Raw genomic sequence first — 16,093 nt, forward strand, 5'->3', positions numbered from 1 at the left:
GGGCCAAAGGGCTGTGCCATCTCTCCACCAAACATGGTTTGTGCAGTCGCATTCAAAGAGTTAAATTACAGTATTACATTGGCTTGTCCAAATGTTCTGCTGCAAACTTTGAACGAGCTTCAGCAACATTTAATAATTCATTGAACTGCAGTTTCTCCCTGGCCGAACCTCTAAATATGTTTATTTAGCTGTTCTTAAAACCTTCTGCTGGTTCAGGACTGAGGAGTAAACGTGTTGTTAGGAGGGCATTAAGGCGTTCAGGTGGTGTCGGTGTGTTTCAATTGGACTTTAATGTAGTTTTATATCGTCCTTTTAATCTATTCTATATTTAAATTTATTTCTCCGTCCATCCATCCATACTTCCATACGTCCATTGTCAGACTTATCTGAGATCGGGGGCAAGAGGTCCAGCAGGGAACCACAGGCATCCCTCTCCCCATCAACATCCTCCAGCGAGCTCTGGCTTTCTCCAGGGTCTCCTCCCAATCTTTCTAATATGTTTTGATAGAATAAAAAGTGTTACTGTGTTTATATTATTTCCCATCTAAGTTATTTGTTCAAAAGATCCTCCAAACGGATCTTCTAAGCGCTTTATCTTTAGCAGCAGAGTCTTGTACAGTGAGCACGCAGAGGCCAAGGTGGCTAATGGATGACCTGTTGTTTTATTCAGACAACTATATCTGGTAATTCTAGGTTTTTCTGAAGTTCTCCTTTAGTTCTTGGCAAAGGACAACTCATCTGATTTTATTTTATTTTAAATTTTTTTGCTGCTCTGTCAGAAATCATAGGAGAAGCATTAGTTTCAGTCCAGTTTGTAGTTCTTTCCGCTACCAGATTATGGCCTCAACAGTGTTCACTGCGGCACTCAATCCAATGCCATCAGCATCTAGTCCAGCAATAAGGTTTTATCCATCATAACATGTTTCTTGTGTGACACCTTAGTGATAAGCAACCCTTTTATTGAACTTTGGTGAGGCTGTCTAATATTAATTTGGATTGCTTTTTAAATACTGACAAATTTCTTTCTTTTACTTGTTTTGCACCCCCTTTTCTCCCTCAGTTCAATACCTGCACCAATATTTACTCATAATTTACCCTAATGGACTTATTGGTTCATAAGAGGCCCATTAGACGTATGTTATTGACTGAGAAAAAAGCTCAACACGTTGGATGCTCATTTCCCCTGCCGTACCTAGGAGTGTGTGCACGCGTGTTTAACCACCCTCTGTCTGCAGTGGCACTCGCTGTCAAGAGAGGAGCAGGCCAAATACTACGAGCTGGCCAGAAAAGAAAGGCAACTGCACTCCCAGCTCTATCCCGGATGGTCGGCACGAGACAACTACGTGAGTAACACGTTTCCCCTCATCTGATCTCGGTTGAGTAGGAAGAAGGTATCAAGATGAGTGTAATCCCTACCAGTTTCAGTCCGCTATGACTGTATTGGGTTAATTTTAGCGTTTGCACTTTTGATCTCATGAACCGAAGTTGTTGAGGTGGTTTTGCTTCCGCTGCGAGGAACTGTTTTTAACAGCGTTGTTGTATCTGTGCAGGGAAAGCGGAAAAAGAGGAAGAGAGAGAACAAGCCAGACTCAAAACCAGAGGGTAAGAGGCCTTTCTTCTTCCTGACTGACCTTATTTGTTTTCTTTCTTTTCTTGCCAAACAATTGAGAGGCCAGCTAGCTCTTTATTTGTACTGCAAAACCTCACGTTTAACCTGAAACAGAACCTCTGTTCTGTTATTTTTTGTTAATTTTGTTATGAATTCTGCGCTTACTAACGTTTTTCCCGCTTTTATGCTTTGACAAGCAGCTTATGAGGTTCAGTGCTAATAGTGGCAGGTATGTTTTGTAGACCTGTAACTTTAAATGGCCAGAAAATAACCAAGTCCTCCACTCCTCAGTGCACATTCTTTTCGTACATCTTGTGTCGTGTTCCTTTTTCAATCATACGAGCACACCATCTGAATGAGCCGTCACATCCTCTTTTGCTCACCTCGTTGTGATGTGGTGATTAGTTGATTTGAGAAGTGTCACGTTTCAAAACTTTCACATCTACTTTTTTGCTTTTTTAAAACAATCACTCATTTGCTTCTGTCAACGGCAGCGTTGTGGCACAGAAAAACGGGCGGATCGATCATCTGACCCTCTTTCTATCTGCTTCGTTTTCCTCACATTGCAGACTTCTCCATAAGGAATAAGAAACAGTGCGTGCAGTATTTGCCCTCGGAGAAGATGTGCGACAGCCCCGCGTCGTCTCACGGGAGCATGCTGGACTCGCCGGCCACCCCCTCCGCCGCCCTGGCCTCCCCCGCCGCCCCCGCTCCCACTCACTCCGAACAGGCTCAGCCGCTGTCGCTCACCACCAAACCGGAGGGACGCATGCACCACCACTTCTCTGTACCTGGGAAGGCCTCCGGATCTGCATCCTCCTCCTCGTCCTCTTCTTCCTCCTCCTCCTCCTCCTCCTCCCAGCCCTCCATCTCCATCCCTGTCGGTACTTCGGGCAGCCAGTCGAGCACGCCTCTCCTCAGCCGGCCAATCCCCTTCACCTCCCTGCACCCCTCCATGCTCTCCCCGCCGTCCCCCTTCCATCAGGCGGCCCTTCACTCCCATCATTCCCTGTTCCAGTCGCAGCCCCTCTCCCTGGTTACAAAGCCAACCGAATGAAATTGCAAATGTTTCTTTTCTTTAAATACTTGTGCTGTATATTGCTTTTCTTTCAAAATAGGTATTAGAACAACTTTTTTTCAAAATAATGAAAAGGAAGAAATATTATTGGTCAATATTTGACTGCCTCCTTTTCTACATCTCTCAATGAAAACAAAATGTATTTTTTGTAAAGTTTACTGCAGAACTGGGTTCTTTTTTGTTTTGTTTTTGTTTTCTTTGACGCATTTATCCAATGAACCTCTTGTATAAAAGAACCAATGTACATAATGTTTCTTTATAAAAGCAAAAAAGGAAACAAAAACATTTTCTTTTTAGCCAAAACTTAATTAATGTTAGTATGAAGTTTTCAGTTCTAGTCCTGGCCAATAATTGCAAGCCCTTTTTTTTTCAATTCACGAGTGTGTGCCCCTTCTTTGACATGTCAAATAAACATTTGAAATGGTTTCTTAAAGAAAATGTCTCTGTTTGCCTTTTTCCAGAGCCAGCCCAAGGCAGAAACAAAGTAAGCTGCTGTGTATGGCCTCCAGGCCAGCAGGGGGTCTCCCCCCAAAGTACCTGAATTCTCACAGATTATAGAACTCCAAAACTATAAATTTGTAGTAACGTTTATCAGGAAAAAGCATCAATCTATACATTAACCAAGCTGCTTATATAGCATTTTTCATACCAATAGCATCCCATGGTGCTTTACAACATCTCACTGAAATATATTCATGCACAAATATAGATATTATACGGAAGCAAAGTAGACGCACACATCATCATTCTTGCCAACATATAATAAAAAAAGCAATGACAAATCCTCAAATAACTGAAGAGCTGCTGAGGAGGAACCTGTCTTAACTTTATGAGGAAAAACTCAAGAATAAACTAAGATACATAAATCTAGTTGTTATGTTAATAATAGAGTAAATTTAAAAAATAAATATATTGATTTGTGTACACAGATAAAATTGGTTGTATAATGGAAATAACTAATGTATTATATAAGTCTTTACATCAGCAGAAATAAATCAAAATGTTGCAAAAAGATGTTTGAAAAAAATTTAATAACATTAAGGATAATGCAATCATATATTGTTGACAATCAGATTTAAGACCCCAAAGAAAGAAAGAAAGAAAGAAAGAAAGAAAGAAAGAAAGAAAGAAAGAAAGAAAGAAAGGAGATTGATAGTCTAAAATGACTTAAAATAATTTACATTTCCTTTTTAAAATGTCTACACTCATCCTTCCTCAGGTCTTCAGTTCCAAAAGCACCCAGCCTTGTTGAAACTGAGAGCTACTTGATTGGTGTTGTGTCATATGAAGGGCTAACAGAACTGACCTTTAAAATAGAAGAGTCAGAGCTCACCTTAATGTTACGTACAAATTTACATTTTTAAAATGCAGGTGTGATTAAAAAGGAAACACAATAGAATAAAATAGATGCAGCTCACTGGTGGGTGCTGCTATTTTTTAAACAGGCCTGACGGCACCACATGTGGGACTCTGGGGGCTACCTGGTGCCCACGGGCACCATGTGGGTGACCCCTGACTAATAAATTGAAGCTTCACTTTCAAGGTTCACAAACTGCAATTTCCAAAGAAATTGAAATGCTTTAAAAAATATTTTTTACACTATTACATAAGGAACAGATTTATTTAATTTTCTGATTTAGTGTCTGTGGAGTAATTATATGTAATAACTCCCTTAGCTGGAGCAGAAAGATGTCATATTCCAGTAAATTTGGAAATCAGTAAAATGTGAACAGGTGTGGTTAAGAAATACCCAGACTAACCCTCCTGCTTTAGGTTTTGGCAACTAAAAGCAATTCAAACGAAAAATGCTCATATCAATCCAATGCTGCGTTAAACATCCTCACTCCACAGCAGCGTCTGTGTTACCACGTGACGCTACCATGCGTTGGTGGAGGTCTGGTGTCAGATCGTCTGATCAGCTGAGTCCGGATGATTCCCAAAACTACGAGACCTGAGAAACTACGAAGCCACGTGAACGAAAAACATCTTTGAAGCCGTTGAACAAACGACAAGCCTGTCACTGCAAAAGTTTTCCCCACTCTTGGCAGACTTGGAGCGGACAGACGAGTTGCAGTCGTTGAAGGGGATGAATACAGCCGACAGCCGCTGACAGCCGGTGAAACTTCATGTACTACCATGGACGAAGCCTTGGCTGGGAAGAAAAAGCAACAAACTTTACAGCATTCTTTTGTTAAAGGGTAGCTTGTTCATATCCACTAATGGTATCTCAAAGGTAAAAACATTTTCCATTTGAGTTGTTTTAAGTGGCTCAAATCGTTTAGAACTGGGCTAGCTGTTAGCCTTCCACCACTCTGTGAGGGTTCATTCACTTTTCTACACACTCTATTATCATACGGCTTCAATCTATTAAAGCTTAAGGGAAATATTACGGATAAAACATAGAGTGTCATCTAAAAAAAAAAAAGAAAACGGGCATAAAATAAAAATACTGCTCTGGGCCCAACGCAATCTTGGATCGGCTCTGTTTTTCACATTTATTTTTAGGAAGTTGCTTAAGCTTGGTAAAACAGTTTGGATGGATTTAGTCAAATTAGGGTTAGGGATTAATAATGAACTGAAAACAACCTTATGTGGTTGTAGAATTAATGAGCAATTTCTTTTTATTACAGCCATGTTTTAACTGAAAAATATACACACACACACACACACACACCTGTCATCTCACTTCTAAATACAAAATCCTCCCTTGAAAAACTTTGCTGTTGATGGCGAGGAGTTTTAATGTTTAATCAAGCAGAATTAGGCTAACCGCACTGGAAAATGACAACCAGGACCCAGAGTGACTAACATTTCAGGCCAAAAATAAATACAAATAAAAGAATTATAGACATCTGCTCCATCTTGGATTATAAGATCCCATAACAATAACAATAAAGCAGGTCAGCCCCCATCCCCTGCTCTGCAAACCCTGCTCTGGTTCTCTATCCCTTTCCTGCACTTTTGCTGCATCTTTATTCACCATTTGGCACGTTGTGGGGACTTTAATTAACTCAGAGGTAATGGGATGGAACTCCTGGGACCTCATTAGGCATTTCAATTAGTAAAAAATACACAAGGTAGGTTACAGTTTTTGGTGGCTTTGGAGATGGCGATTGGTGCCAGGGTTGGACCAATTATGTGTGAGCAGAAGGGAAGCTGGCCTGGATGAGCCCACCGACTACTACCCGCCCACTTTATTGGAGGCTTAACTGAGATTTAATCCACAGGAAGATGGAGATAAGCAATAAATATTACTTCTACCATTCAACTTTACAGGTTTGCCTAATTTCAGTTTACTTCTCATAGGCAGGTGTTTCTCAGTACATTAGAAAACCATTTAAAAGTTAATTTATTTCAGCAACACAGTCAAAAAGGTAAGCCTCAAATATGAATTAATTTCACAGTAAATTATTTTGAGCATCTGTTATCTGATGATTGTAGTTGATAGTTAACGTCAACCTCACTTTCTCAGAAAATTTGATTATTGCATCAGACCAGTTATAAAACAATAACATATAAATGCCATGCTATGACCTACACAATCATGGGGAAGACTGCTGACTTCATAGTCGTCCTGCAGAGAGTCACTTACAAACTCCATGACAAGGATAAGTGGTAAATGCTTATCAATAAAGCATCCAGGTGTTTACAGAGTGCTGTATTCAAGCATATCTGTGGAAAGTTAAGTGGAAGAAAAAAAGGTTTGGCAATAAAAGACAAAAATGAGAGAAAAAGGACTGGACTGATTTTACATTTCATTAATGTCCCAGAGTCTTGAGGAATAGTGGAGCGGGACAACACCAAAGCTTCTTGAGTACCAGGGTGAAGTGTCCACAGTTGGTGATGATTGGGGATGCTTACCATCTGCTGCTGTTGGTCCACTGTGTCTTATCAAATCCAAATTAAACGCAGCTGTCTACCAGGATTTTTTAGAGGCCCTCATGCATCAACCTGGCTCGGCAGATTGATCATGTGTAGCACTCCATGTTCTGCACATTCAAATCTGTTCAGGGAAAGGAGGGACATTCAACAGAACTCTCCGAGCTGATTGGACCAAGTGACACCGAGTGCCCGCCTACCAAAGGTTGGTTTTGACCAATCGCGGTATCAAACGAAAACGTAGGCATCAGGCGCCATGAAAAGCCACAACATGGTGAGCTAGTCAAGGCACTTCTTGCTGTTGTTCTTTCAAAGAAGAAATCGTAGATTCCGACAAAACCAATGTGGTAGCAGCAGCTACGCGTCACAGCTGCATGTCCCGCCTTGAATACTGCAGCGTGATTGGTCCGAACCGTTTTTTTTTTGGTTGGGGCCCGAACAGTTCAGACGGGAGCAGGGCCAGATGGATTCTCGTGTGTTTGAATGCACAAATACCGCGAGAATTACCCATGCATACCTCTGCTTAAAGACTTTACAGAGAAGCCAATTTTCTTGCCACCTGCCCACACAACCAGAGGTAATGTGGGTAATTGTGTAGCAAATCCGCTTGACCTGAACCCCGTAGAGAATCTATGGACTATTGTCAAGAGGAACCTGAGGGAAACTAGGTCCAACAATGACCCACATGTTCATCCCTTCCATGTTAAGCTGCACTAATGCAGTAATTTATGTCCTTTGGCTTTTCCCGACCAAGACAGAGTGTATGTATTTCACACTACATGGACAAACTCATCTGTAGGTTGACATCTAAAGTTTCCCTAACTTTCTGAGAAACAGAAACGTGGGGTTTTCCATAGGCTGCAAGCCACTATCATCAAAATGAAACGTTTGAAATTCATCGCTCTCTGTGTGTGTGTGTGTGAGATGCAACGAAGGTAATCAATCTTTATGAGTTTCACTTGATGAGTTCAGTAATTGAAATAAATTAACTTTCCGTTAATATTCTAATTTATTGAGATACACCTGCAAAATAAACTAACTGAGAAGTTGGTGCAAGATAATTTCACACGCATCCCTAATGGATAATCAACAACATTTACAATGTCAGGGAAGCGTTTAAGAATGTGAATGAACTTGGAGAGGGTTATATCTTTTATTAACAAAACATCTTTTTTTTTTACAACAATCGTTGGTCTCTGTCACAACTTTAGCTCCTTCTCATACAGCCTCCTAAAACTGCAGACAGGCAGGCTGAGGATGCGTCTCCGCTTTGGAACCCCCTATGGTGACACCAAACTGTCAACTGTGTCCTGCTCTGCTTAAACAATCATTAGCTATAATAAATCTTTACTTGTTTTGCCGTTCTGTCTTACATCATTCCAGCCACAAGCCATGGCAGCCTGCTGTGAGCCACTTCACCAATCCATCAATGAGATTACAGGTAATGAGTTGTCAAAACAGCCTCCCCATACATCCAGTGAAATGAGGATTTCACCGAGGCCCGTGCCTTTCGTTTTTTTAAACTCTGTCTCCATATACACTTTATATAAGGGTTGAGTAGTAACATAACTACGTAAAAATGTTTTACGTCACACTTTTTTTTCCACTTTTCATGATTTTTCACATTGCAAACTCAAACTTCGGTGTATTTTAGAGGACTTTTGTTTTAGGACTATTACGTGTGATTGTTATTTTACCACCTTTAGTGTAGTCACAGTCAAGTCTTTTGGGTTATGTCTCTATTACCTTTGTATAAGTAGAGTTAAATTTTGTTATGCACATTTTTATTCGAAATACAGCTAAGGCAGTGTCAAGCTGATCGAAGAATGTGTGTGGACAGCGACTTCAAGGTATTCTACAAAATCTCAATTGGATTTAGGGCTGGTCTTTGACTGGACTGTTGATCTAAACCATTTTTTGTGGTTTTGGCTGCATGTTGAGGATCACCTTGCTGGTAGATAAACCTCCGCCCCAGCCTCTGACTGTCCAGGAGTCTATTTAGGAGTCTATTTAGCTTCATTTTCATTCCGTTAAACTCTGACCAACTTCCCTATCCCTACCGCACATCTTGGCCACAAAGCTTTAGTTTGGTTTCAACTGAGCTGGAGAAGTTTTCCCACACATTTACCTTCTCCTCTACATGGCTTGAGGCAAATGGCAACAGCAGGATTATTTATGGTTTTACTGTCTTCTTCTGGACACTTTTCCAGAAAAGCCCTATTTGTGGCCTGCAAGATTAATAGTTGTTCTGTTTAACGATTATTCCACCTGAGATTTGCATCTCTGCTGCTGCTCCAGAGCTACCATCGGCCTCTTAGTTGTTTCTCTAATTAATGATCTTGTTGCCAACCCTGTCAGTATAGGTGGATGACCACGCGTTAGTAGGTCTGCAGTTGTATGATACTCGCTTAACATGAACAGTTCAAAGCTTGGAACACTGTTTTATAACCTAACCCTGTTTCAGATTTCTTCTCACACACGTTTGCCCCCCACAGATTTTCTCTAACAAATCTCCCAGGCCTCCACAGAAGAGCTGGATTTACACTTAGATTAAATTACACAAAGGTGAAATCTGTGTACTGTAGAGATCTGAAGGTGATTTTATTTAATGGCGTCATGACAGAGGGGCTGAATACATATGCATGCCACAGCTAAAAACAACATACGTCAATGTCCTTCCATTTCACAATTAAGCAGCGGTTTGTGTTGTTTCATTGCATAAAATCCAAGGAAAATAATACATTGATTTTTTTTGTCCTATTGTTTGTAATATAGCAAAGTGTGAAAAGGGTTGACAGTCCGTATGCGTTTGCAAGGGATTGTCTGCACGTGTCAGCAAGTTGAGGAATATCTAGTAAAACCTAAATAATGACTGATTTAATTTGGTGACTGAAATCAGCTGCAGGGTTTGTGCTCAGCTCAACATCTGCCATGTAAGCACGAGGTCAGATTTAATTCATGTTAATTTTTGCTCATTAGAGTCCTGCAATCTCTTGCCAGGATTGTTTTTTTTTTCTCTCCCAGGTCCTCCTTTGATGTCAGATTTATTCCAGGTTAACCATTTCATTTCACACATCTAAAGCTGCTCGTAGAAAGTCTTACTGCCACAGCATCAACGCAGATCTCTGTTCGGAACAGCGACCGCACAAGCGTCATCAGAAGGACTTGATTCCATGTCAGCTATTGACTGGGTGACCTTATGGGTCCCACTAATACCAGGATGCTGTGCTAGCTTCACCTGTGGTTTCCTAAAGTGATATTAATTGATTGTTTCTGTAGCATTCACCGAGCTTAGCAAGACTCAGCTGGTGCCTTTGTGACAACAGGTATGGCTCGCTGTGAGCTTAAGACTCTCCTTAATGTATTATTCATACCCGTTTGACCTTAAAGATGGAAATGCAAATGGGTGTCAAGAATGAGAGGGATCATTGGACTTTTCAAATGTCAACTAGCCTGCCACAATTAAAACATATTCATTACGCCAACCCACAGGTCCCCCACACCCAGCTGAGATGTAAAACACCTCCAATTAACATTTAGATCATTATCTCCTCTCTCTAAAGCCACTGCACACTTTCAGGCGCAGTGCTGCTACAGGTATCACAGGGAGAGGTGTAAGGATCAATAAGTTATGTTTTATTCTTGAGAATAAAAACGAAGCTGCAAAAGAATAGCTGCGCCAGCTGGAAAAGCTTTTGATTAACGCAGACAAGAGTTTTGTGATCTGATGAACTGTGTGTGTGTGTTTTTTTAATTTGCACCATAAATCAATACTGCCATCTGCAGACGGAGTCACATCCACTGCATTTGTGGTCAAGCCGGATCAGTTCACTTTTAGACCAGTGGGTGGCAGCAGTGGTAAAACATGATCCCGTCTCCCCTTTTTCTTTGGGTAAAAGCTGCATACAGGTAAATTTACATTTTTATTTAATATATTTAACTGGTTGCATATTTTGAAGTTTGGTTATTGTACCCGTTAAGAGCTATAACTGTTTTAATGTGTTTTTGTATTTGTTGCTGTTCCAGAATGCCACTTTTCTTGCTCTGAATAAAGTTCTTTAAAAAAACAAACATTAAAAACAAGTACATTTGCACACCAAACGAAGCTCCCACGTTATGCTGTAATTAAGCAATATTTTAGGCACCCAGCCCCTTCCTCACACTGACAAACGTATACACACAAACTCTCTCTAATTACATGACACAGTATCGTCTACAAATGTATTCATGCCCCTGTTTTATAGCAATCTTTTAATTTGACTGGAAGAAAGATGACTGTTTTCATTGAAATACCAGAAGCATGCAAATTGTAAGAAAGGTTGAATCGCTGTAATGCTGATTAAGGATTGCACATTGATTGTTGAGAAGAGTCTTTCAGCATGCCATTTTTTATAGTCAAAATGTAAATAAAATGGATAAAAATACATTTTTAAAACCGAGTTTGTTTAAGATGCGCCTGCCTCATTTCGAATGTGAAACGAAAAACTCGGTGGAATAAAAAATCATTTGAAATTAATTTTGAAATTAAATCTGCCAGGGTATAAATAATTTTGGGCTTATTGACTTTATAAATTGATGTATATTACTGTTAGCATTTAAACAGAATAGTTAAAACCAAACTGTTTTTACTGTGAAACTGCATTAAGTGATCAAAGTAGTTTATTATAAAATTAAATTAGGTTAAAATGGTTTGAATTCAATATATATATTTAGGTGTCTGTAGTCTTTCAACATTATATTGAAAAAAAAGCATGTTTTTGCTAACCAGTCATTGATACTAATTTAAACTGCTACATTCTGTCCATGATAAAGATGAGGTAGCCTCGTGTAGACTAAAATAACCATAAACATGACACTGAAAACAACAGAACTAGTCATTTAAAAAGAACGTCTGTCAGAAGTAATTTTGGTAATGCTGACAGACCATAAACAGGAAAGGTTTGGTCTAATAAAATCTCAGACATTGTGAAAAATATAGGTTATGTCTATCTTTTTTTTTTTTTTTTTTACATTGTATTTAAGTATCTGGCTTCAACCGTATTCTGGCAGATATCTGTTTCCATGTGTTTGAGACTGCTGTATTTTTGTAGGTTTTTGTACGTATGTTTAAATTCTGTTGGGAATGAGGCGTCACATGATGAGTTATATTTGTCGAGATTTAAAGACGCTGATACTCTGTTTGTGAGGTTTGTCATTCTGAAGACAGGCAGGGTGCCCGAGGTGGTGCTTTCTCAGACAAAGCTTCGATGTCCCTTTGATGTGGCCGCTTCAGTTTGTGTGTAGATCTTCAACGTCCATCAATCTGGTCAATTGCTTTTATTCAGTGTTTACCGTAGTGGACATCATGAATTGCCGATTCCTATTTTATTTTGTTGTATTATTGTCTATGAAAGCAGAGATCTGGCCTAACCAGGGAGCGTTTTACTAGGAAATCAGTGACGAATCAGACATGGAGCTGTGAAGACGTGAGGCGAAGGGCGGCTACATCTTGTAACAAGAAAGCTCATGGTAGGATAAATATGAGTACATTAATGCTGTCTATTGTTTTTGTTAGTTTTTTTGGTCCATTTATCCCTTACAAACAAGAAACAAATATTGAGATATGAGAGTAGGGAAAAATAAATGTGGCTCCTGGAGAAAAACCTAAAAATATCAGGTACTAGCTAAAGATTTTAAAAGCAAAGAACAGTACAACAAATGTGAGATCATTATTTTCTCTGAGATAAAAAAAAGTCCAGATTTCAACTACAAAAGGCAAACACTACATCATGTTCTTACAACACCTAAATTACTTTAAAACTATTCCCCTTTACATCATACAAGGAGATTCCCAGTCTAAGTCCTTATGTAAGTTGTGCCTTGTTGAACATGGCAGGACAAAGGTAGAAAAAGAGGATGTACATCTACCGCGTCTGGATCTGGACTTAGTTCAAATATTTGCACTTCTTTTAGCATTTGCAAAGCAAGTGAAAACTAAATGCTGCAACCAGCTCCTCCCTTTATCACACAAAAAACCCTCATAGACCCACAGCCAAGTCCAGTTAGAATCCTGAATCTGGTCTCCAGTCACTGCCAGAGCTTTGTAAGCAAAGCGGACGTTGCACTTCGTCTGTAGAAAAATATACAGATGTGTGAAGAGTTGACATCATTTCAATGGTCAAATGTCATAATAGCTATTAATGTCTTGACCATGGAAGCACCAACCATGGGACCACTGGGCTATGTCTTTTGAAGAGGCAGTCTACAGAACTCTGTAAAAGTAATCATACTCATACATAAAAGTAATCATACTTTTTAAAATTGTGTCACATTCAATACATTGTTAAGCTATCTCTAGTCGGAACCTCTCAACCTCCCGCACTATCTCAGGCTCCTTCCCCACCAGAGAGGTGACATTCCACGTCCCAAGAGCCAGCTTCTGCAGCCGAGGATTGGAACGCCAAGGTCCCCGCCCTCTACTGCCACCCATTGCACAACGCACCTGACCCCTTTGGCCCCTCCGATAAGTGGTGAGCCCATCGGAAGGGGGACCCATGTCACCTCTTCGGGCTGAGCCCAGCCGGGCTCCATGGGTAAAAGCCCGGCAACCAGGCGCTCGCCAACGTGCCCCACCTCCAGGCCTGGCTCCAGAGTGGGTCCCTGGTGACCCGTGTCCGGGCGAGGGAACACGGTAACCATTTATGGTATTCATCATAAGGGGCTTTTTGTATGTCTTTGTAACATACAAAAATGACTTTGTATGTCCATTTAGATTTGTTTTTTCTGTTTTGGTAAAATCCCTTTTGGACTATAAGATCCCTGGGTTCGTTTCTCTGTTCATTAGTTGTTTTCCCTCATCTCAGTTCAGGATCTCATCTTAATGCATTGCCTTGTGCTGATTTGTCTTGAGTTATTCAGTCCCCTCCCCCAGTAAAAGTGACTAATTTTCTTTACCTCCTTGTCAGATCATTGAGGTCTTCCAGGTTTTCCTCCAGGATTTCCCTGTATTGAACTCAATCTTCCATCAAATGATCAGCTTCCTTGTTCAAGCAAAGAAGAAAAAACAATCACCATAACATTCAATTTTCAATTCAATTCAATTTTATTTATATAGCGCCAAATCATGAAACATGTCATCTCAAGGCACTTTACAAAGTCAAGTTCAATCATATTATACAGATTGGGTCAGATTATACAGATTGGTCAAAAATGTCCTATATAAGGAAACCAGTTGATTGCATCAAAGTCCCGACAAGCAGCATTCACTCCTGGGGAAGCGTAGAGCCACAGGAAGAGTCATCTGCATTGTACATGGCTTTGCTGCAATCCCTCATACTGAGCAAGCATGAAGCGACAGTGGGAAGAAAAACCACCCATTAACGGGAAGGAAAAACCTCCGGCAGAACCGGACTCAGTATGAACGGTCATCTGCCTCGACCGACTGGGGTTACAGAAGACAGAACAGAGACACAAGAGAAACAAAAAAGCACAGAAGCACACATTGATCTAGTAATCTGTTCTACATTAGATGGTAGTAGCGGGTGAGCCGTCTTCTCTGGATGATGTCACAGTTAACAGAACGTCAGACCAGGTGTGCCTACTATGAAGAGAAAAGAGAGAGAACAGAAAGTTAAAGCAGAAATGACAACACATAATGCATAATTGAAGAACAGTAGAACTCAATAGAGTGAGAAAATTAGATCCTGATATACTCCAGTAGCCTAAGCCTATAGCAGTAAAACTATAAAGGTAGCTGAGAGTAACATGAGCCACTAGTTATAATTTTTGTCAAAAAGGAAAGTTTTAAGCCTAGTCTTAAAAGTAGACAGGGTGTCTGCCTCACGGACCAAAACTGGGAGTTGGTTCCACAGGAGAGGAGCCTGATAGCTAAAGGATCTGCCTCCCATTCTACTTTTAGAGACTCTAGGAACCACCAGCAGACCTGCAGTCTGAGAGCGAAGTGCTCTGTTAGGAACATACGGGGTAATCAGAGCTCTGATATATGATGGAGTTTGATTATTAAGGGCTTTATATGTTAGAAGAAGAATTTTAAATTCTATTCTTGATTTAACAGGAACATGACGCTCCAAAGCACCACATTTTTTGTATGTAGGTCAAAAACCTTAATTTTCGTCTCATCTGAGCTAGGGCTGGGCAATATGGCTTAAAAATATGATCTCAGATTTTTTTATATACCAAATCCAATTAATATTTTTTTTCTCCTCTTTTTCATTTCACAAAAATAAATTAAGTGAATTATTAAAACACTTAATTAATAAAACAAATTAATAAAACTCTTTTATTTCAAGCATTTTGTCTGGGAGTTGACCTGAATTTCAAGTGCAACCAAATACAGGCTGTGAAACATGCTTGTAAAACAGCATGGTAGGCCCTGCCATTGTAAACAATGAAAATATAACAAAATGTTTGTGCTAATGGTAATACACAACGAGCTCAGAACAGGCTTCACTTCACTTGTAACTTCAAACTAACTTAAAGTAAGTGAATAAATAAATGAAACATAAATTTCCAATTGATCGTTTAAATTTATTTATTGCTGTGCCCTGATCTGAGCAGAGCACATTCTCCCACGTTTGCCGTTTGCCCTGAAATTACATTTGAGAAAATGCTAGCCAGGCTTCTGATGGCTTCCTGTCAACAATGTCTTTCTTTTTGCCACTTTTCTGGGAATTCATATTCATAAAGTGCACAAATTGTTGTCACGTCTACAGTTTTGTTTCAGCTGAGCTGTGGATCTCTGCAGCTCCTTCAGAGTCATGTGCTTCCAGGGATGACTGCTGCTCAGCCGGATATGGGCAGTCGTCTTACATTTGTCTGTTGTTCCTTTTAAATTGGTTTGACTTTAAATTGAACAACACTCAGTGAAATATTTTTCACACCATCATGATCCTAGGAATCCAGCTAGAAGTTCACAGAGAGTGGTCTCAAAGAAACGGGCTGATTTCCATCACTGCATGGACACTTGCCTGCAATTATCTGCAGCTCAGGCAAAATATCCTCTGTTGGACTTTCTTCTGTTATTAAATTATTTGTTCTTCAAACGTTTTTCACACTTACAATACTGTTTTAAATGTATTTACAGAGCCATGATGTTGTGCAAGGAAAGCCATAGTCTTGAGTAATATTTACAAAACAATTGTAATCTTACTCTGATTGTTGATAAGGATCGCAGGAACAGCCGGAACTGCACCAGGACCCGGCCCCATTTGCAGCTTCTGCTCATGAAGGGTTGTTTACTCTGGCAGGATGAGACTGGTCAGATGACTTCATGCCTTGAGCAATCACTCAGATGATCTATCATCAACAGGACAAGGGGGATAACAGTCACTGTGTTCCGTGAAGCACTTTGATGGCGGCTATATACATTTAAAAAAAATAAAAATAAAACAACAATCTTCCATGTTTTCCATTTATAGTGAAACGGCAGCCTTCAGTTCCATGTAATGAAAGCGATCAGCCATGTGGGGGCAGCAAAGCGCTCTCCACGCCTTGTGGAGCAGCAGAAGAAGACGCTATTGTACCAATGA

The 16,093-nt window shown here is 40.1% G+C and overlaps 1 protein-coding gene and 1 long non-coding RNA gene across 6 annotated transcripts in view; one reads left to right on the forward strand and one right to left on the reverse strand.

Moving 5' to 3' along the window:
- The window catches only part of tcf7l1b (transcription factor 7 like 1b), a 47,161-nt gene extending 44,036 nt beyond the window's left edge, over nt 1-3,125 (forward strand). For 4 of the 5 annotated variants that reach the window (XM_036144482.1, XM_012863336.3, XM_036144483.1 and 1 more), the window contains exons 10-12: nt 1,236-1,343; nt 1,551-1,602; nt 2,179-3,125. In XM_036144482.1, the coding sequence (XP_036000375.1) occupies nt 1,236-1,343; nt 1,551-1,602; nt 2,179-2,666 (648 nt within the window). In that variant the 3' untranslated portion in view covers nt 2,667-3,125. Of the gene's footprint in view, nt 1-1,235; nt 1,344-1,550; nt 1,603-1,809; nt 1,839-2,178 lie in introns of all 5 variants that reach the window. The other variant, XM_036144484.1, reaches the window with a different exon arrangement.
- Nucleotides 3,126-4,282: 1,157 nt separating this feature from the next.
- Nucleotides 4,283-15,994, reverse strand: LOC110368594. The gene is made up of 3 exons (XR_002428215.2): nt 15,715-15,994; nt 13,500-13,585; nt 4,283-4,839 (listed from the first exon to the last, which is right to left on the reverse strand). It is a non-coding gene; the product is annotated as an uncharacterized LOC110368594 (long non-coding RNA).
- Nucleotides 15,995-16,093: the final 99 nt, after the last annotated feature.

The sequence above is a fragment of the Fundulus heteroclitus genome, chromosome 12 (genome assembly GCF_011125445.2).
Source record: "Fundulus heteroclitus isolate FHET01 chromosome 12, MU-UCD_Fhet_4.1, whole genome shotgun sequence".
In the NCBI taxonomy this organism is placed as follows: Eukaryota; Metazoa; Chordata; class Actinopteri; order Cyprinodontiformes; family Fundulidae; genus Fundulus; species Fundulus heteroclitus.